The sequence below is a fragment of the Falco biarmicus genome, chromosome 3 (assembly GCF_023638135.1).
Source record: "Falco biarmicus isolate bFalBia1 chromosome 3, bFalBia1.pri, whole genome shotgun sequence".
Classification (NCBI taxonomy): domain Eukaryota; kingdom Metazoa; phylum Chordata; class Aves; order Falconiformes; family Falconidae; genus Falco; species Falco biarmicus.
In genome coordinates, this window is record NC_079290.1 from 95,788,250 (window position 1) to 95,810,689 (window position 22,440).

The following is a 22,440-nucleotide window of genomic DNA, read 5'->3' on the forward strand; positions in this document are numbered from 1 at the left end:
CTCTTGTGTTCTACACAACTATTTTTTCTTTCATCGTTCATCTGGATTGATACAGTTTAGTGCCTTTCCCACAGGATGTCTGGATATATTTTGCAAATGTGAATTGTATAAATAATCTCTATTCCATTCCCTGAATTTAATGACTTGTAAATATAAAAATCCCTTGAACTGGGTGGAGGTATAGAGAACAAAAGCATACAGACTGCATATTCAGACAAGTGTTATACTTGAGGTTTGTTTTGGTTTTGTGGGTTTTTTTTTTTTTTTCTGAGAGGGATCTTATATTTTAGATTTGAAAAATGCTCTATGAAAGTTTATTTAAAGATTGAAGGGTTCAGAGTTGATTCTCTTAATGCCTGAAAGAATTCTAAATATAAACCTCAGGGATCAAGGTCAAGCCAGGATGCCAGGTAGGTTGGGTTCCAGATCAGCAGGGATGCTGCCAGGCACAGCTCCAGCAAGGGCAAGGGTCTCAGCAGCATTCCCAGGCCACGCAACTTGGGTCAGCGCTGACTTGAGCACAGGCAGCAAGATCTTTTGTGGGGGAACTGTACTCTGGGCTTTTTCCGAGCGCCCTCATTCATCATCCTGCAGAGTTCGGCTCCGCGTGCTCACCCATATTTACTTTTCCCTCTTGCCTCCCTGCACAGAAGCAAGGGGTGCACAGGACAGCAGATGGTGTGTTTACAGATCATCCTTTTGAGTTCCTAAACCCAGGCTATGGACCCAGCATTGGTGGGCAGGTGTCTGAATGTCTTTGCTCTAGCTGGGAAGGGTAAATAAGCCAGACATTAGCATGTAAGACACTTTTAACTACTGGACAGATTATTTGCCTCTTCATACTGCTTTTGAAGCAGTTACTTTCTGTGGAAGTAAAACACAAATATAAATGCATTTCCTGCAATAAACTGAGAATAGCCACGATCCTGCAGTTTTCTAATTGTATAATGCTGGTCTCAAATCAGGTAACTTGCAAATCTGGGCTGCAATTGTCTTTAATAAAGGCAATAGGAAGCATGGAATTCGACTAGTAAGCTTTTAAACTCAGACACCAAAGTGTTAAGCCTTGCTGCTGTTTCATGGACTGAGAATTTGTGGTGGAACTCGCGTTAACACTTCCCATGTTGAGGAGAAACAGCAGCACTCCAGACAAAGGAAGGAGAGGAGAGCTTTAGCCTTTGATACTTGTTACCTCCTTGGAACTTCTCAGCATATACTAATTGTCTGAAGCATTAGCTGATGGCATTTCTGCACTAACAGTTCAATGTGTATCAATGAATCAGAGTTAAAACTACTGTACAAAGCCTATTAGCCTCTTATTACTGTTTTTTCTTGCTATTTGCAAGGAGATTTTCTTAACACTTGTCATGCTTTGATTATGGACAAGTAAAGGCTGTTATGGTTATGTCAAAGCTCTTTCAATGTCATTAGCATATGGTAAGGACAGCATGTTTCTTCTAGACATATTTAGTGCCATAAATAGTACCTATTTATTTTTCTGCTCTAGGAAAGGTGAGACATGGACAGATGAGCTATGGACACATTATTAATTAATTCCTTGACCAGACTCCTGATTTTAGCTAAGTCACTAGCATCTTGTACTGGAGATGAGTGAATCATTTCTCTCTTTTTTTTTTTTTTTTTTAATTATAAAATCAGTGCATTTACGTCTGTTAGAGAAAGTCTGAGGTTGTCCTTCACAGCCAGTTACAGATCTATTCTACAGATAAATTAAGATGCACTTAAATGACACAGGGGCATCTGTTAGTACTAAGCAAATGACAAATACTTAAGCCTAGACCAATGGCAATTGAATTAAACTCACTAGTGCATTAGTAACCACAAATCCCAATCCCTATATAGCTCTTCCAGTATTAAAGTAGTATTTTCTTTAGGAGAAATTTTTATAACAATATATTTTACTTTTTAGTACAACTGTTCTAGATTAAATTGATTTCCAGTAAGCTAACATAACCCATATATTAGGCACATTAGGTCAACAACAGGAATTTATATTTTTATATGCAGTTATAAAAGCCATACAAATACATCTCTTTTTTACAATGCTTAAAGTAATCATTAACAGCTTTACATCTTCAAAGAACATGGTAATTTTGTACTTTAAAATGGCAGGTTTAATGTAACTGCTAACTCTAAAGCATCTATTCTAAATGCAGTTGTTACCAGAAGTAGCCTAGCTCAACATCCTAAAAGCAATTTATTGTACATTGCAAAGTCCTTTGCAGGCTATTACTATAAGCCTTAGCATAGAAGCCAGGGAGAGTACTGAACGAGCATATAAACAGTGAGGTATTGCATTATTAAAGTTTGTGTGTGTTTTCAGATACCTAAGTTGGCCTTTAAGGTCTAAACCATAAAGCAACGTCTTTGAAGAACAGCCCAATATCCTCCCTCACAGAGCTTATGCAGCTTCTGTAGTTTAGTTTGATCATCCAATAAGGACATGTAGAAACAGGAGTTTAATGAAAATTTATGCCTTTTTGGCTAATTCCCCCTTAAAAATCACTGTCAGTCTGCAGCGATTCAAGCTCCGTAAAATGTCACTGTGCCACTCCCTTGACAGGGCAGATATAAACCTCCACAGATCTTCAAGCAGAAATGGTCATAAGTTCATTATAACAGCAGAACCGAACTTTTAGACTTCCTACAACTCTGTAAGTCTAGCATTCAGTACTTGTTCAGCTGTTTTCCAGTATTGCTGTATCATTCTATAGGCATATATATGGGCCAGATTTTTAGACCTTCCTTGTGCAGTATTTATCAGCGGATTGCTTATGTCCTACTACAAGGAGGTCTCATTGCTATTATGAATAGTTGCACATTAGAGACCCTTAAGTAACTCTTAGGTACAAGTGAGTTCTGAAATCCTAGTAGGAGTGCGGTGTTCCTCACAAAGCCCAACCCGACCCATGCTTTCAGTCTCATCTTTCTGGTAAAGAACCAGCCTAATACCTGAAAGCCTGGTGCTGCTCCGCTTTAGCCCTGTTTCTAGCTGCTTGTGTACTTCAAGCATATGCCAAAAGTGGACGTTGCATTAGGTGAACAACCATAACAGATGTTTTAAGAGTATGAGGCTAGGAGATCCATATATAGAAAAGTGTTAAGTGAAATCTACTTCTCAGTAGTTTTGGCAATATATTTTATACAATACTTCAATAAATCCTACTTTATAGCCAGTATTTCGTGTGGTATTATAAGTATTATACAGGTAATAGAGCACAAGGTCTTTTTTTCTTCTTTACTGTTGCATAGTCTTAGGAAAAATTGGAACAAATAGGCATTTCAGGTTTCCAGTGCAGGAGAACTGAACACAGCTTACATAATACCTATACAGGATGCCATTTTCTATCTGTTTCCTCCATATTTGGCCACCCAGTCTGTTCTTCCATGTATTGACTGAATTGTTGGTAGGCGAGTTAAAATATTCATGTTTTTTGTTGCTGAATTGAAAGGAGGACCTGGTAACTGAGCATGAGCAGCTTTGGTTTTCCATGAATAATCTGAAAGGAACAAGAACTCTGAATTAATTATGACTCAAAAGGTATTTCACTCCTTTACAAATAAAAGGACAAGAGCTTAAAGACGACTTGTGGTACTTAAGGATGCTAATACAGCAGGATGCTTTGGTCTCTGATATGCTGCCTACGCTTGTTTTCAGATAAGGTTAATGTTTTCTACAGTTTGTGTATCTTATGAGCAATTTTCATCTACTGCATACTTGTTTCACAACAGTCCCTTGAGAAAACATTGACACTGAAATTTAGATGCGTATGTCTACAGCTCTGTATCTCCTATTGCAAAACTGCTACAGAATGGAAGTGTTCTTTCCTCGATCTCATTATGCAATTATAACATTGATAAACTTATTAAGACCCAAAAAGCCTAGACTGAAGGACAGCTTCTGGAGATCCTCTTGTTCCTTTTGAGATTTCATGTCTTTTATTCCCCTACTACTTAACTGAAAACTCCTTGTATATCTGGTGGCGAGTCCTCTTTATCTCCACTTCCTGTTTCTCTATTAATTTTGGAAGATGTTCCAAGTCTGCATGTTTTTTTATCCCTTAATATTGACATCCACCTGGTCTCAAGCACTGGGAATAGTACACTACTGCATTTCCAGCCTTCCTACTCAGATTTCCCATTTCTGCATTTCAGATAGTTACTACTTCCTCAAGCTTCATGTGATTAAGGTAATTGCCCTGCTGTGGGGGCTGACAGCTCATGGTTTTCTTCATGTTCATCACCAATTCTGCCATTTTTCCAGTCCTTTAAAGTCGGTCATTTGGGACCTTTCTTATCCAGACTCCTGCTATACCTTACATTGTTTCCTTAGTATTCCATTCCTAAAGTATATCTTGCCCCTCCATTCCTGCTTTTCTAGTTTAGTCTTCTTTTATTAGGTATTATTGGTACATTAAAATAATTTTTTTCTCTGTGTGTGCCTATTTATCATTCTGTTTCTCATGGAAAACCACCTATCTTTGGTGGTATTTTTCAACAGTGTGTTGAACCCATTAAGGAACAGGTGAGGATCAAGACATTTAAAAAAGAGGAATCTTAAGGAACTGAAACTGGGGGTCAGGTCTCCACCTCTTTAAAAACTAATATTGTTCCTTTGTACCGCAGGCTGGCATTCAATATTTTTCATCAGCAAGTACGATTCCAGCCTTCCCTCTCTTGGCAATGAAGGTCACTTTTTTTTTTTTGCATCTTGGCATTTTCCTCAGCAAAACTTATCTTTTATACTACATTAAATTATTTAAATTATGGCATTAAAAAACTTAATAGAACAAATGAAGAGAGCAAAAACAATTGAAAGCACAACTTATTTCAGTTTGGATAATACAAAGCGTCACCAAAAATATTAATGTTCAAATATTGACAGATAGGAGATAAAACCTGCCATTTGCTTCATCCTTATCTCTCTTCCCATGCAAGTCTGCAGAGTTTAGGCTAAATGTGAGGGGTTTAAGCAATAGGATTCTTGCTCTTCTCCAGGACATGGAAGAATCTCTTAATTGACCTCCATCCGCCACCCTTTCTGACTTTTACTACACATTTTCCATTTCTAATTACAGATTAACAGTGAATTTATTTCCCTTTGGATCACCATACATAATTCCTTTTCATTCTCACTATTCACAGCAGTCTAGAGATAGTCGCAGATTTTGTCCCTCTGTGAACTTCTTGATCCACACACTGTGACAAATCAAAACTCTCACTGTTGTGTTTCAGCAGTGAGTTGATAAGATAATGAAGTGCAGCTCCAGCCTTTCCTGGTGGGCTTCTGATCAACTCAGACTCAGAATACGACTACTTCTAAGCATATTTTATACATGTACCATGTCCTTCCTTCCCTCCCTCCCTCATCCTCAGAAGTCACTTGCAAGTTCTTAAGGGGAACAGGTAACTCAAAAGAGCAAGTCAGCAAAAAGGCAACATTATTAAGCAGGACCGTATCAGACTGGTCTGCCATAGGCCCTTTAGTTAATTCACAATTAGTTTAGGGCCTTGCTATTTCCTCTGAAGTAACTGGAGAAGTGTGCTGTTTGGTTTGGACCTAAATCTTCACTCACAAGCCAGTTTCTCCTGCATCCTGAGCACTTTCACTCATCTTCTCTGAATCAGAATCTTACCAACAGAGGGTGCTCAGAATGTCATCCTCACTCTAGAAAATCTATGGTAAAAGTTACATTCAGAACAGATTTCACATAGATTTTAACTGATGAATGGAACAATCTTTTAATGTGTTTGGTCACGTAACTTACAGCTACATCATGACTGTATCGTATCTATTAAGGTACCACTTGCCTTCTCTTCTGGCTTTTACCTTCTATAATGTAGCAACATCAAAAGTTTCACTTCACAAAGCACCCTTGTGATATCTCATGGGTACAAGAGTAGTGTCACCTCAGTACCCACAGATGTGTACAGCCAACACAGTGAGACGAATATAGTGAAAAACTGCCTTACATGACCACTGCAGAAACCACAGGCCAACTAGATAGGGCCAGCAAATAAGGGAGAAAATAATTTTAGTTTACTGCTTATACCATATCTATAACATTATTTGTGACTTTACTAAGTAACTTAATGAAGGTCTTTGCCTTTTTTGAAATTTTTGAGGTCACTGCAAGCATGGATCAGCATCATTCAGTTGCATTAAGTGACATCAAACTGATTAAAGACCCACACACGACAGCCCCAAGCTACACCAAAGCCACTGTTAAGAAAATTCCTTCAAATCCACTCAAACATAAGGCTTTTTAAAAACTTGAATGTATTTATTTTTCATACTTACCAGTTGGGTGACTGTATCAATTCCTACTAGCTCATGAATAATGAATTTATATTTGTGTCCAATCTACATGACCACTTACACCAGAGATGTGGAGGTACATATTTTTACGATTCTGCTTAGCCCTTCACCGCTAATGAACAGGATTTTAGCAAACGGTCCAAACCTTCTAGAATTACAAAAGGTTTCCACCCTTCTCTTTGACCTAACAAAATAGTAGCAATAGTTTCTCTAGTTATCAGGACTGCCTCTAAACAACTACACTGAATTAATTTAGGTTAAGAACACTTTATGCCCAAGAATTTTACTTAGAAAACTTGAGGAAAACCTTACTAAGGCCTTTAAATCTTTTAGGATGCATGGGAAACAAACATTCTGCCTCAGCTATGTATGGTAAAAGGATGTTTCCTACCTGATACAGGTGCACCAAGAGGAGCTAGTTGTATCCGTTGTCCTGCTGATCCAACTTCTTTTTTATGAAAGGAAGGGGTATATACTCCTGATGGGTTGTAAGCTGCACCACTTACAAAGCCAGGATTTCCTGTGGATGTTACACAGAGTTTTAGTATTTCCAGCTGCAGTCAGGTAACTTTGCCTACTTTTTATAGTCCCTTGAAAATATATTTGCAGTACCACAAAAGTACTGAGTGTTCTTTAAGGACTGCCCAGTGCTTGTCAGTTGAAAAAGAGTACATATTAATTCTCTGCTTTGTATATTAGTTGGACCCTTTACAGCACTTGACAGACTTGCCAAGTTGCAAATCCAGCACATCTGATCTGCACTTCAGCTGGAATAAAGACAACAGAGCAGGATGAACATTTCATTAGTACTTTCATTAAACTTAGACCACATAGAAAAGTTTACACTGAGTTTCAGAGAAAGGCAGGGTCTTACCTTTTACTTACAGCTACCTACTTTACTGGAAGCTGGTTTAAGCACTTCAGTATTTGAGAACTAGTATTTAAAATCTTGTGCTCAGCATGTTCAGCCTAAATCTATCTAAAATAATGGAACCAAACTTCTCTTGCAGGAAGTGGCGCACCACCTGAAGTTGACTTTGCCAGTTCCACCGTTAATGGCTTGCTGTAAAAGTCAGACCCTCTTTCTTTAACCCTGGCTATAATTCTATTATACCTGCTTTTGGTCCAGATTTTTCTTTAAAGCAGTGCTACCTTGGGAAGGTTGATGTAACCATCCTCATTTGGAAGCTGAAAAACATTGTGCATTTACACACAAAATTAGTACTGAAATTGTCCAATGGAAGAGGAATCTGTTACAACACTTAGACTCTCTGCTCCAAGAAAATTTCTTATCTACATCTGTCATCATTTGGGACAGTGTTAAGACTGTGCTGGCACAATGTCCAGAGAGAAATGGTCTTCTTTAGTGGTGTGCTTCAGTAGTATTAAATTTGTGAACTACAAGGCCATACACAGTAGTTTTGATTTGACCTTTATCAACTGTGAGCATTTTTATCTTATTAATATTCAGCATGGTTTCAATGGTAGTTGCAGTAAAGCACACAATATAGGATTTGACAGTTTTTCTATTTCCTGAATCTCTGGCCTCCACGTAATCCCAAAATTTTCCTCTTCACACAAATGCTCCCAGTCCTCTGTGGTAATTTCAGAGCTCAGAGCAGTGGATCTATAAGCTGCAAAACTGGTCATCTACAAACCCCAAAAGGTATCTTCAGCTAATTACAGCTGTGTTGGGTCATTGCATACCTCCCTGTTGAGAAGCACTAACAAAAAGCATTCAACTAATTCAGTTTTGTAAAGTCTCCCCAAACTGTCACTTCTTTCAGTTTTGCAAATAGTTGGGTCTCCATGTGGCTCCCCTGTGTCCAGTTGATGCCACTCTCCAGCACAGTAAAGAATGACACAGAAGTCCTGGTGAAAAATACAACTTTAATAAAGTATTCTAATAAAATTTAACTTTCTTGTAGTCTTTAAGTTGTTCTTCCTTTTCAGGAATTTGCCTGAAAAACAAAACAACACCGGTTTAGTGGTTTGTCCCCCTGCCTGCGCACCTACACACAACACATACTCTTATTCCTCCAGTTCCTAATTATTTCACTCTGACAGCTTGGTAGCATTCTTTAAAATTCTGAGGTCTGAAAATAAGCACATGACAGGCCTCAATTAATATAACATCAAAAAGACTACTTCTGTCTGCTTCTTATTTACAGCTTAGCAAAGCTGCCTATCTGACAAAAATTGCTCAACCATTTTTTGGTTCTCCTTACCCCTTAGTGTCCAATGTCCTTTATGACCCTTTCTGCATGGTAGAGGGCAGCCAGGAGGAGCAGTCTGGAGGGGTGATTTTTTTTTCTGTTGGATAAGAACAATGAAGGACGAGGGGAAAAAAAAAGTTAACATAAAATAACAGAGTAACTACAAATATAAAAAAATCCTATTGAAAAGCACAGTTCCTTACCTCTGGCCACCGCTGTACAAAAGAAGGGGTTCTTGCTATAGCAGTATTCATCCATCAGGGATCCAGGAGGTCCGGCAGCAGGTGTACAGGCAAGCACTCATGGCCACAATGCCAGCAAGTGTGAGCGTGGCCCAGGCCATACCCCCTACCTCAAACAACACATACCTCATTCTTCATGAAGGATAAAGTCACAGAATCATTTGAGCTGGGTAGTGAGTTCAAAAAACCCTATGAACAGTTGCAATAAGACATACACACAGGCAGGACACACCACAGAGGCCAGAAACTGAGGGAGAGGTGATAAAGTCCAGCAGCTTTACAGTGCTCGCAGCAAACTGTGTTTAGACACAGACTCGGCTGCCTGGAAACCTGTTTCCACCCTTTTACGCTAAGGTAACTCCACCAAAATCTATACAATCACAGTGCTGTAAAATCAGTGCAACAGGGAATCAGAATGCAGTCAATGGTGCAAGTCCCAAGTGCTGTTAAGAACAAGCAGTCCTTCAGGAGAGACACATGTGCTGCTGCTTTAGGATTGCTTCTTCACCATTATCCAGCAGCAGCGTAGTGACATGCTGTGGATTATAATTAGGGTAATAAAATATTCTCTGTCTTTTAAAGTACAGTAAGTGCCAAGATTCCAGAAGAAGTCACAATGAAGACAGCAAGGTTTGACAAACCAGATTACAACTGCAAATTAAGTACACGATCATCAGGAATCTGTGTTATAAGTGCAATTTTTACAGAAAAATGTAAAACATAAATAGGAAATGTACAAAGAACTAGGCTACAGTTGCTATGAATTACCTTTTGGATCCTCTAATTTTTCATTCAACCTTTCTTTGCATGATAGCTTTTCAATAGGCATAATTAAGTTCTCATCTGTAGACAAGGAAAATGAGAGGAAGAAAAAGATGGAAAGACAGAACTTCAGAAAAAGTGTATGAAGAACCTGGCTAGATGATGTGAAAGAAATGAGGGAAAACAAAGCAAGAAAGGTATCTGACATGCTTGTAACTATAATGTCTCCTTCCTGTGTTTTCTCAAGCAGGAAATGTTACTCTAACAAGTTATTTTACAAAGTATTTTCTAATAATGGAATAAAGTGTGATTTACCAACAATGCAACCACATTGCAGTCACACAAATACATAAATCACAAGTTTAAGCACTCAGGCGTATCTGCAAAGTTGACTGAGCATAACCTTACAATTCCTCATAAATAAAGCATTTGTAACTATTTGATCTTATCTTATTTCACCTTAGGGCAATGTTGTGGATGACAAAAAAAAAGCAGCATGTAAATAAACTAAACATAGCTATTTAAACAGTAAACAGCACAGTGTCAACTTTCAATTCTGTCAATATGAAAAAAGAAAACATATATAATTTACATGTGTTGTATTTCTTTGATCGGTGCTCCAGCTATCCTGGTTTCATGTGTGTCTGTCTTAAATGTTGCCTCCCCAGTATACAAAACACAACATGCAATTAAGATACTGATGGAAATAATGGCAAGTATTTTCAAACACAGAAAATAACCAGTTTTAGGGTTTTTTTTTCTTTAACCTTTTGGTAGATACGCAAGGTAGGCCAGTAAGACAACAGCCGGATTTTTACCATTAGCATTCATCTTAATTTTATTTTCAGTGCAATTCAGTATGTAGGTGGTTAGCTTATTGATGCATACTTTTGGAAACAGCTCTTCGCCTTTTTGTGCCTAATTCCCTTACAAGACTATTTTCTGAATACGTAATTAATTCTGAGGCACTCACTGTATTTTGGAAAACAACAAGGTACATAAGATCATTGCTTAAAAAAGTCTGTTCTATTTCATCAAAATTCTGGTAGGTGCTGTTATTTTTTCCCTTCCTCAAATCTTTCACATAACTTCAGATGAACATCTTACAGCTCACCTGACTTTCAGAGGGAAAACCTGGTTTGTTGACACTGCAGAACGGCTACTGAAGTGCTACTAAAAAGGGGTGCAGCATGTGCCATGGAAACAAACCTTGTAAAGTTCCTTCTATAGAAGCATGTGAGGTGGTTTACTAGCATTACAGTATTTGGGAGTGACTCATGCTAGCTAGGCAATGGCTGCAAAGTTGTTAAGAAGCTAACCTCCCCTTAACAGGGTGATGGACCATGTACTTAAAGTACAGGGCTTGGTGGTCAGAAGACAGATTTTAACCTTGAGTGTGATGCTCTCCTCAGTGAAATCTTAGATAAGCCATTTAACCAGTCCTAGTGTTCACCCTATAAAATGCTGGTAACAGTGCTCTTCACAAAACCTAGTACCAAAAGGCACCTTACCACAAGTTCCTTGCTGAAAATAAGGGGACTTTTCATGCTGCAAAGCATTTAGGACAAGACTAGTAGATTGTTAAAAGACCTGTTTAGAATATTAGGCAGCACTTTTATCAAATTAGCATATCACCCACCATCTTGTTTTCATACTTGAGGCTGCTGTTTGACAGTTCCACAGCACGCTGATCAGGCAGTAAGGAGGTCAAATTATTTGCTTGAATTAAGACAGTAACATAGTGGTCTAAGAGGATTATGGACAAAATATATCTTGACAGAATTTTGCAATAGGGGCTGCTCTATACTGTATGTTCTGAAAGCAAAATATTTAGTTTACATATGAAAAAGATACTTTAAGAGTCTATCGTTAAAACAAACAAGTTAGCCTAGAAGCTAAGCCTGACAACAGAAGTTAAACCAGATGGTCTTATGAGACATAACGTGACCACTTTTAATTACCCTTTTACCTGTAGTATTTCTGTTGAAAGTCACTCCTCCAGCGCGTGCCAGTGGTTTAGAAAACAACTGGTTGTTCCAGCTTCCATGTGATCCTTCCTTATTTACTGCTGCTAAAGAGACACTCTTAGGATTTACACCTTTAGAAAACAAATTATGGAAAATGCTATAAATAGCAATTTTCAAATGTAATTCAATCAATGAAAACCGGACAGTTCTAGAACAGCAAACCAACACTGAATTATTTGTGGCATAACATAAACATCACTAATGTAAAAGAACAATGTCCACTGGTTAGGGTAGTTTTTTCAGCCAAACCATGAATACCAGAGACACTGATATAAGAATTCTCTTAATTCATCCAAGTCAACTTTTACAAGCCCTTTTAGTACAAGTAATGGGTTCCTATAAAACCATAATCTCATTATTGATAATTTCAACTCTCAAGCAATTAACACAAAAAAAAATACCTACCGAAACCTACGGTTCTACAGGCTGAAAATAAACTTTTTCCTCAGGGGTTAATTGAAAAAGTAGGAAAAAGAGGTTCTCATTACTTCAGCATGTTATGAGCATTACAAAAGTTAATGGGATTACACAGCATGAAAGCAGCTCCCAGATCTAGCGGTAACAGGAACTACAGTAAGATGGATAAATAACATATATGATTCTTTGAGCTATTACGCTCTTTAAGTGCTGAAATTAATTAATTTTTATGTCTATGCTTTTCTCATTGAAAACTCTACTAAAACCAGAGAGACATTAGAAGCAGGCTTAGAAAAAGATAAGAAATACAGATGAACTTTCCATTTGTGTTACCTTTAGATAGGGAAGTGCCCCCCCTTTTTTTCTTTTGGACTTAAACTGCTGGAGTCTCTGGGCATCCTATTTAATATTCAAGAAATGATTTCATATTCAGAAGTCATCAATGGCCTAATGAACTCCTGGGAAATTCATGATACATTGTAACAAAAGAACTTGCCTGACAATCAGGAATTCCTCTGTGAGCCACTTAAATTCTGTGGATTACAGCAGAAGTCATGATACACTTATTGTAGTTGTGCAAACCATCATGGTATTAAAGAAAAGATACTAAGTGAGAACCCAAGGAAATAATATAATTATAGAAAACATTCAGAATACTAAGTGCAGGAAACATTCCCTTTTCCTTCTCCTCCTTCCCATTCTTATTTCTAGCAATTACATAATTTCATGTTATTCTAGTAAAATCATCCAGATTTAGACTAAGCTATCTATTTATTTTTCAGGAGGATTACTGCCTTGGGAAGGGAAGTGAGTATGTGAATTCCTACCAATGTGAGTGGCTCATATTTCTAAACACTTTCTACCAAGGAGGGTAACCGTGCTTAGCAGAACTTTAAGTTCAAAAAAACTCAAACTTCCTGACACTGCAGAGCTGAGAACTACGCAATACATGGATATAGATACACATATGGGTAGTTTCTTTAGTCCTCAGATACACTTGCTTATGAGTCAATCAGGATATATTCCTAGGAATCCAAAAGATGTTGGATTCATATTACTGAGCATTTTGTATGTTACTGGTCATAAAAGACCCTGTGAACTTTCATGGTGTACAAAAGCAGCGTTGGGCTCCCTTCTATGTTCACATAGCCAGGAACTTTCACATCAATTGTGATGAGATACATTCTGGGAAAGGCATTTAGTCCAAAACTTGAAAATTTAGCCTGGCTATGAACAGTAAAATTATCCAGTATAAAATCTAAAGTTTAATTGTACTATACATAGATTGTTGACAGTTTCTATTTTCCGTATGTATTGACTTTTATCCTTACCAGGTAGATATCTTGATTGTCTTAGATAGTACTGTTTTGCTGATGCATTTGATCTTCCAGAATCGTTTCTCATCAGAACCTTGTTTTCCCCTCCTGGCTGAATACAGCATGAAGCTTTTGGTTCTGGCACACTGAAAAATCAAAATATTCAAACAATGTGATCAATGATTGCAGCTCAGAATACCACAAGCTGACCCTAGCCTGAAAAGTAAAGTGCTCTTCTCTTATCCTACTTTCATCGGTAGAATTTATTCCCACAAAGTAACAGCCAGATCTCATATCTCATGAGAGTCTGAAGACAAAAGCACATCCGACACTATGGTATAAAAGCAAACATAGATAACTGCGGCAGAACTTAGTACAAACTTTAACCCACAAAGGAAATGAAATTACTATATCTGATTTTAGTAAAACACATAGTTTCTTCTATTCTATTCTAACACGACAAACAGCTAAATTATACAATGCCTGAAACCAAATTTGATTCAGTTTGGATATCACTGGTGCTATAAAACCAACCCCACACCCAAAGCTAGTCTGCTCATACAGCTCTTGGCGTTCTTGCACAATTTTGGTGACTTAAATTGTAGCAGATTCGTCTCAATCAGTCTATAAACCTACTGAACACTGTTTACTAAAAAGGTGTGATTCTGTAATTATAGGACTTACCTAAAAAGACATTCCTTGGTTTTCTTTTCTTTTAGCAGTGCAATGCTAGGCTTCTTTGAACATGAAATTCCAAACTCAGTGTCATCAAAGTCATCCAAGCTATCCACAGCCTTAATCAAAGTCTGACCCCATCGTCTTCTGCAGCTTTTAGGACCTAATGCACCATTCTGAGGGCCACTAGCTGCTTGTTTCTATTTTAAATAGTAAAACAAAGCATCAACTAAATTCTAAAATGTTATACTTTGTACCTAGTTCACTTCCTGACTACTGCTTAAGAATTTTGAGAGAATTTTTCCCATTCTGTTGTGCCTATTTTGGTCATAGTTTCAGAATGATCTGAAGCACAAAACATAACAGTAATGCCAGCAGGTATTTTGAGTGTAGTTCTTTTGGACTGTCATCCTTAAATCGCTCAAATCTACTTGAAATAGTGAAGTCAATGTTCTATTTGCAGACCCAGTTCAGTGCTCAGCCTCTACTACCGGTATCTTGCGGAACTCATGCTCTCAACAGTGATAGATGAACTGTCAAGAAGTAGGGCACAGTGGTGCAGAACATTCACAGCAATCACACTCAGGGTTTAGGAGTGTCAGTTGCTGTGGCCCCAAAGTAAATACACCAAATAAAAGAAGTTAGTCAGGCTTTTCCTTAATGTTCTCTTCCAAAGAAATCACTAGATTTTAAAATTGTCCTTTCATTGGACTGTGGTTTGCTTTCAGGTATTTTCTGAATACCTATTAACATACTTCATACTGTAGTTCAGCAAGTGTAAGTGGAAAGCAAAATGAAGACTATAAATCAAAGTTCAATATTCACCTTGCTAAAAATCTTACTCATTGAATTCTTATAAGCATCGGAATTAGATGAATTTTCTTGGGTATTTTCCTGCTTGAGGCAAGCGAAGTTCTCCCTTTTCACTTGTCTATTATATATTGCCAATATTTTTGTGAACCGTTTCTCAAAGGTCAATAAATGATAGCTGTTGTAACTACATTACCGCATAAGCATTTCAGTAAAAGCTATTGTAAACAAACACACATTGTTGTTACAAGCAATCTAGTCTTCTGAATTGCTGCAAAATTTCACTAAGTGGCAAGTTATATCCTTCATTAGTCTCCAATTACCTACCTGTACTTCCTCTAGTGAAAAGTATGATGACTTTCAAGGGATCACCTCATTGAACATAGTAAGAACTTTTAATAAAACCAAAGTTTTTATTGAATACAACTTACTGGCGAGTTTTTATTGATGGCTGGAAAAAATGGTTGTGCTTGTGGCTGCTGCTGTTTTGGTACTTGCTGGTTAGCTGTATTCTGAGGCAATTGAATTTGCTGGAGAGGCTGGTGGTTAAACTTTGACAGGGACTGTGACTGCGTTTTGTCAGGTACTTCAGGTGAAGACAGAGGTTCTGGCTTGGACACAACTTCCAGTTTAGGTAAAGCTGGCTTTGGCTCTGTTGGTTGAATTGGTTTAATAGGAGTCTGCTTCTCCAGGTACTGTGGAGGAGGTCCTAAAACTTGGCCAACTTGAAAGTAAGGATACTTCAAAGCCTGGAGAAGAAGATACAACGTACTAATGTTACTTCAAAAAGCTGATTTCACCAAGGATCTAAAAGCAGGTGTCTGAAGCATTTGAGCAAACCCTTCAGCACAGATGGATGCATAATGAAATCATATGTAATCAGTGTGCACTGATAACTGTCAGTTCTTTTAAAAGTGTATTTTAAACAATTTAAACAATTCCCGTCATATAATTTAGTAAGATGCATCCACTTGTACATGTTACAGCAGTCACACCATTCCTTGCCCTCCTTTACCTCTCTGTTTTGTGGAGTCTGTTTTGATGTGAATTTGACATTTGACGCAGTTCTATATTCATGCAGTAATGAATTTCAATCTTAAAACAGGTAGTCTCCACTACCTTTACCACATGCTTTATTACATGTTTCCATTGCTAACTATGTTCTGGCAACTCAATGAGCAGTTTGCTGGTTTTTTTAATTGCAAAAACCCAGAAGTGTGATGACTGCCATTTAATATAATTGTATGGGTTTTACAATTAGGGGATATTAATGAGCAAAGTTTCTCCTTCATTTTCTTGTGACCAGCTTCACTGGTTTTGTTTTGCTTTGAAGTATGTTCACTGTACTTGCTGTGCCTTTACAGTGTTTATTAGGAAACTAGGGTGTCCATCTTCAGGCAGATGTATATTTCACTTTTTTTCCTCTGACCTTTTCATGTCCACCACTAGATGCACAGCAGAGACGTACTCTGCTAACACAGCTCCTCCTATGTCAAAACAACACACTGCTACTTCTGGGTACGATACTACTCTTTGTTAGTTCTCAAAGAGATGCTTTGCCTCAGCTGCACTTGTGAATTGCTGGCTTTGTACACATTTCCACATATATGCATTAAAGTCTCCCTTTTGGATGTGGATTACACAACTGGTGCAGCTGCTTCCTTGACAACTCACTTGGGCAAAAGCTGGTTCTTTGCTTTCATAAAGCACCATGCAGTATTCTGTGTAGAGATTTATAGCACTAGACTACAGTTAGATCTCAGTGACTGTAACAATAGATATGCTTTATGAAGTGGGGAGAAATGCTTGCTCTGCTTGGTACCATCTGCTTAACCACTTCTGAATCACTTACGTTACATCTACCTAGGATAACTTGCAATATGTCCTTTTTCTTTCCTGTTTGTATCCCCCTTTTATACCTTCTAAATAGGATTGCAGGGACTGCACTAGGTATGAATACTAAAAAAACCCCAAAACAACAGTAGAGTGCAACCATATTTGTTACTTGAAATACAATTTTTAAAAATAAACTTGGAGAAAACCTGTGACCTTTGGGACCTAATGGTATATTCTTCAAGAAGTTCTTTCCTTATCACATGATACAGTTTATGTCCAATCTCCAAGTAAAAATAATTCTTAGCTCTTTCACACTGCCTTCCATCCATAGCTTCACAAAAAGCAAAGCTTAATTCTCAATATTTTCCTTCGTACAGATGGGGGAGGAAAAAGAAGGTGACAGAAGTGACTTATAGTTACAATTCAGGCAACTTGCAGCTCAGATTTTTCTCTATCCTGTACACAGAAGTATGAAGTAGGTATGAATGTAACCATACAGAAGACAACATTGCAGAAATAACTAAAGACTTTGATGTCTGCTGAGCCAGGCTTAGAACTTTTGCTCCTCACTACTTAGTCTCATTCCCAAAGTGTTCAAAATGCAGAGATGTTTCTCTGGCCATTAGTATTATGGCAATCAATCTGGTTTTGTATCTACAACTTTTTAACGGTACAAGAAAATTCAGTCTTATACTTAATCATTCAGGTGCTCAGACCTGACTTGCTGTAGGTCTCTTCTTTGGATTCCAGTTCAGCATATCACTCATAAGCTGTATTGCTTCGCTGCTTGCATTTGGGATCAGAGTTTTTAAGCTTATAGGGACGCATTGTGGGAAACGGAAATTCATGGCAGAAGCAAGGTGGTGTCCTTCTGGCCAGTCACTCTGTTTCAAAGGAAAGAAAAATGAGTACCAAGAAAGAACAAAGAAGATGTATCTTTGAGGTATTAGATCAAATTTAATTTTATGCAGGTTGAGTCATGCTTGGTCTGTGCAGCTCCTTCCTATATAGTGGAAAACAGGCATTCCTGTTTTCCATTACAATTGTTACAACACCAGTGAATGCAGCATCAGTCTCCGATGGTAGTCCTGTAGGTCTCCTGTAGGTAAAGGTGGAACTATTATTGTGGATACCACACTTGGACATACTGTATCTGAAGGAGAAGGGAGTGCAGCAGTAACAGGAGCAGTACCAAACATCCCCTCTACTAGAGAAATGAGTTCAAACAGCTGACTTCAACATGCCTTCTGTATGGCAGTAGCGGAGGTGAGGCCCTTCCACCCAACATACCATGGTTGTGTAACCATGATGCAGCCTCTACAATATACCACTGATTCCACCACTGAGACAGCCAAGGATTAAATTACAACTAGACATTATTACAACAGCAAAAAGCCATGACCACCAGATGAAAACTTTTCTTTGAGTGTTTAACTTTCCGGAAGGTAAACCCTGAAGTCCTTTGTTGCTTGATAATTCCATTGTTTGAATACAGAACCACAGAATTATCAAAGACCTTAAGAGATCATCTTGTCCATACCTTTGTCCCTTCCTGACAGGTATTAGTCTCAGCAGGATTCCAGTTTCTGGCACTCCACAACTGCTCTAAAAGAGCTTAATTCTCCTCAAGATTAGAAAAATGTAGAAAACCCTCATGTTTTACTTACTACTTACCCATGTAGTAAGTAGTATTTCTCTTACTACAATAAAAGACCACTGTTGAGTGTGCTATCATCCATGGATACCAAGGACTATTACTCTTTTCTCTCAAGAAGAGCCTTTTTATACATTAGAAGGTGTATTTCTTCTCCTTTCTGCCAGTCTTCCTTTGTGTAAGCTAAAGAAACCCAAACAACTGAATACCCAAGTCTAGGCTTTTTTTTTTTTCTTCTCTGATTTTTCTCTCTGGAAAGGCAAAACTTTAAACTGGATATAATACAGCAAATGGAACAGAAAGATTAGTTCATGTGTCAGTGGACAATACTCCTTTCTCTGCACACTGGTATAGTATTTGTCTTTGTTGCAGCAAAATGCTGTTGACATACGATGCACTATATAGCTCCTACATCCTCTGCTGCAGGTATGTTTGCTGGATAGTTATCCACAGAGATTTATGTGGCTGATTATTCCTGCCTAAGTAGAGCATTCTACACACTGCTAATTTTTTTTTTCAAACCTACATCTCTAATTTTATAAACTCTGAATTCTAATATTGTTTTCTAACATAGTCAATCCTTCCCAGCCTATCTAGCAGCTTAAGCAGTAAAATCTATCCTATCAGAAGGCCTTTAAATACATTTTTAAATTGCATCAGATGCAGAACCACTCATGAGTCCTATTCAATCTTTCATTTTGAATGAGAACCAGTAAGGCTTACTCTGTGACTAAGGCTTTCAAAACAGGTATGCACTTATCATGCAGTTTGTTTGTATAAATACGCTGATGAGAATATTACGAGGGACAGCATCAGAAACCTTACTGAAGACAATGTATGATATTAATGCTTCTCCTCTATCCACAAAGCTTGTTACACTGCTACAGGAGTAAATTGGATTGATTTGATAGGATTTGATCTTAAAATACCATGTTAGCTATTACTCATCTTTTTATGTACAACAGCTTTAGCTCTGTTAACACAGTCTATGGTAATCAAAGAAAACTCAAAATATAATTATAAACCACGTCTGGTTAAAATAAGTCTCAAGACTTCAAGTAACTTTCTATTACACCTCAGAGAATAATTTGTTCATTTAAATTAATGGAGATGGACTCTTCTCTCCTCTGCTGCATCTCTCTCCTTTATTGGAGTTGGTGACATTCTGTCTGCCAGAGGTACTGACAAAAATTATTTGGAACCAAGTAGCAAGGGCTGCATGTTGAACTGGTGAACTGCAGGGATAGGGTGAAAATAGTACAAGTCCAAAAATGAAAAATAAATTTCAATTTCTAATTTAAAAAAAGAATTTGGAATTAGAGTGCCACTTCCAACCTTCAACTAATGAAAATGCATTTCATTGATCTTTCCTTTTCAGATTGTCATCAGTTTTTTCATTAAATTGGTGTACTAGAAGTGCACCATCACTGCCAGTACTTGAATGGTACAACATAAATAAAGCAACTTCATTTGTAAAATAAAGCAAAATAGTTGCCTGTCACTATTTAAAAAACCCAAAATCACAGAAGTCATTAGTATGGTAGTATAGACTTAAACAAAAGAAGGCAAATTGGAATGAATATAGCTTCTAGGCATAATTCCTGTAATTCCTTATTGCAGGATAATGCAATAAATGAAAATGCATGTCTGAAAAAAATACTATTTGTAGAACTATCTGCAAAACCAGACTATTAAAATAACTACTTGTTTTTCAGAATGCAGAACAGTACTTCACTTGTTATAAGTGCATCATTTGTTGTGATAATTCCTATCATAATATTTAAGTACTCTTCTTACACAGCAATCTCCCTGAAGAATGCCTTAGCATTGTTGTAAAGGGATAAAATTCCCTAGTCTGCCCAGCAGATGACAGGGACACAAAGGAACTAATCGTAGTGTCCTGATCCTTCGAGGGCTGACTGGCAGTGACTCTAACCCTTTAGAAGACACTTTAAGTCTTTATAAGAGGGTACAGTTCTCTCTGAAATACTCAGCTGGCAATGCTCCCTGCTTTCCCAAGCAATGAGCTTGCTAGTCAGGGAATGACAGAGTATAAAGTCATGATTTGCTTCTGTAAACTGCTTCTAAGGTTACAGAAAAGCCACAGCAGTCAACTCCGCACTGCTCAGCTACTTACACACAGTGAAAAATTTCTCTCTGATCTCCCTGCACTTCCAGAACTTGTTTATGCTATACGCTGAAAATGTCCCAGAAGCTAGTATGTTGACATCTTTCACAGATACTCTTAATATACATCTAAAGGTTCTTCTTACTATCCAAGACTCGTGAGCTGTTTAAGAAACTTAACATCTGTTTCAAAACTCATGTCTTAAAACACTGCTCATATTACACACTTCTGATGTACAATTGTCATAGCAAGCACTGTTTTACACACCATAGCAATTTCTCACTTAGACCTCTAGACTCAGTTTTCACTTCCACAACGTATCATCTATAACTCTCAACCTCTGACCTTCTACTCTCTGCTCTGTCATGAGTTTGCACCTGTTTCTCAGTATGTTCTCTTGGATGTCTTCCCACCACTTCCAGCTCTGCATGTTCCTAGCTAAGCTTAATCTATTTCGGTTTTAAGTTTTCTGTTCCACACTTCTCTGTTTATAACAGCTCCTTTACTGAACAAGAATTAGGATATACTTTATATCAGTAGAATGCTAATGAAATTGATGTTTTTATCTCCCACCCTTAGGTCTTCCAGATCTAAAGACTGTTGAGTCAGTTATTTCACCAAGTTCTGTTTGTGCCCATGAAGTACCTCATACACGTCGGTCACCTCCTACCATATTCTACAAAAAATACTTATATGGTGGTCTTCCAGTTTATTCAAAGTTTTGAAGGTAAGCTTATTCTTTTCTTGCATGATCACATACCATTTGCTAAAACAACTTTTAAAATGAAGTAAATATAATTGCACACATTTTTTTATATGCTCTACCCAAACTTTCCTTGTATTTTTAAATAGTACTTAGCCTGTACAGAAAACACTTGAAAAGAACTGTTTCCTCCCTAAAATACTGCGCATTTCTTTTCCATTACTTTTCATTGCTAATAGTATTTATGAGAGATCTGTGTCTGAGATCTAGTGTTTCCTTTATGCTTTAAAAATAAGAAAAGCATAATTTGTCTTATTTATGGTATCTCCTACAAGGTCCAAATTCTGGGTGCCAGCCTAGAAGAATTACACTTTCAGGAAAGGAAAACAAATTGCCTGTGGCAAAATTAAATCCTAGGAAACTTCTGATTTTCTTTCTCATATGCCTAACTTTAAATAACTAAATTAAACAATTTTATCTGGCTTTCAAAGGAGAACAAGGCTGCACATAATGGTATGATATACAACAGATGCTAATGTACAGCAAAAGACTAGCATTGCATACCTTAATGGAAACTTAAAAGAAATACAGTGGAAAAACCCTCAAGTCTGCAGGAAACTTACCAAGACAGTAATTTATATGTTCATTCCAAGACAGAGAAAAAATGCGATGTTTTATAAAAGATATAACTTTCTTTTTTTAAATACAATTGTGTGAGTTTTTCTATGTCTTACCTTCTTTGGAGTCCCTAATACTTGGCAAATTTTGAAGATTTCATCTACTTCACTTGTGCCTGGGAAAAGGGGTCTTAGTGTGTATAATTCAGCCATTATGCTGCCAACTGCCCACATATCAATGGGTGAGCTATAGATAGACGATCTTAGCAAAACTTCAGGAGCACGGTACCTATTGCAGATGGGAAGAAATTATAGATCAATTAAAATGGTAAGAGAAAGGTAACTAGTTAAGATAATGTATTAAATTCTTAATATACTTACCACCTGGTAGAAACATAATCTGTATAAGGTGGCTGAGATCTTAGTTCTCTAGCCAACCCAAAATCTGCTATTTTCACAAGTTCTGGTCCAATACAGAGAAGGTTTTCAGGCTTCATATCTCTATGAAAAAACCCTATAGAAGACAAGACAGAAGAGCAAATTATTGTGTCATCACTTCTTAAACAGCAACCTCTGTTAGCGTAATCCAAAATTTGCTGTGGGATGTTTTTTAAAAAATATAGCTTTTTTTTTTTTAAAAAAAAATCAACATAAAAGAATGGTAACCCTCTCCCCAACAGGCACCACATTTTCCCTC

The 22,440-nt window shown here is 37.5% G+C and overlaps 1 protein-coding gene across 6 annotated transcripts in view; it reads right to left on the bottom strand.

Moving 5' to 3' along the window:
- Positions 1–1,991: 1,991 nt before the first annotated feature.
- The window catches only part of MAK (male germ cell associated kinase), a 31,826-nt gene continuing 11,377 nt past the window's right edge, over positions 1,992–22,440 (bottom strand). For 4 of the 6 annotated variants that reach the window (XM_056331859.1, XM_056331860.1, XM_056331861.1 and 1 more), the window contains 10 exons: positions 22,125–22,257; positions 21,861–22,032; positions 17,358–17,525; positions 15,237–15,554; positions 14,005–14,195; positions 13,336–13,466; positions 11,530–11,658; positions 9,567–9,641; positions 6,732–6,860; positions 1,992–3,521 (listed from right to left, as the gene is read on the bottom strand). In XM_056331859.1, the coding sequence (XP_056187834.1) occupies positions 3,367–3,521; positions 6,732–6,860; positions 9,567–9,641; positions 11,530–11,658; positions 13,336–13,466; positions 14,005–14,195; positions 15,237–15,554; positions 17,358–17,525; positions 21,861–22,032; positions 22,125–22,257 (1,601 nt within the window). In that variant the 3' untranslated portion in view covers positions 1,992–3,366. Of the gene's footprint in view, positions 3,522–6,731; positions 6,861–8,759; positions 9,642–11,529; positions 11,659–13,335; positions 13,467–14,004; positions 14,196–15,236; positions 15,555–17,357; positions 17,526–21,860; positions 22,033–22,124; positions 22,258–22,440 lie in introns of those variants that run through there. The other 2 variants (XM_056331862.1, XM_056331864.1) reach the window with 2 other exon arrangements.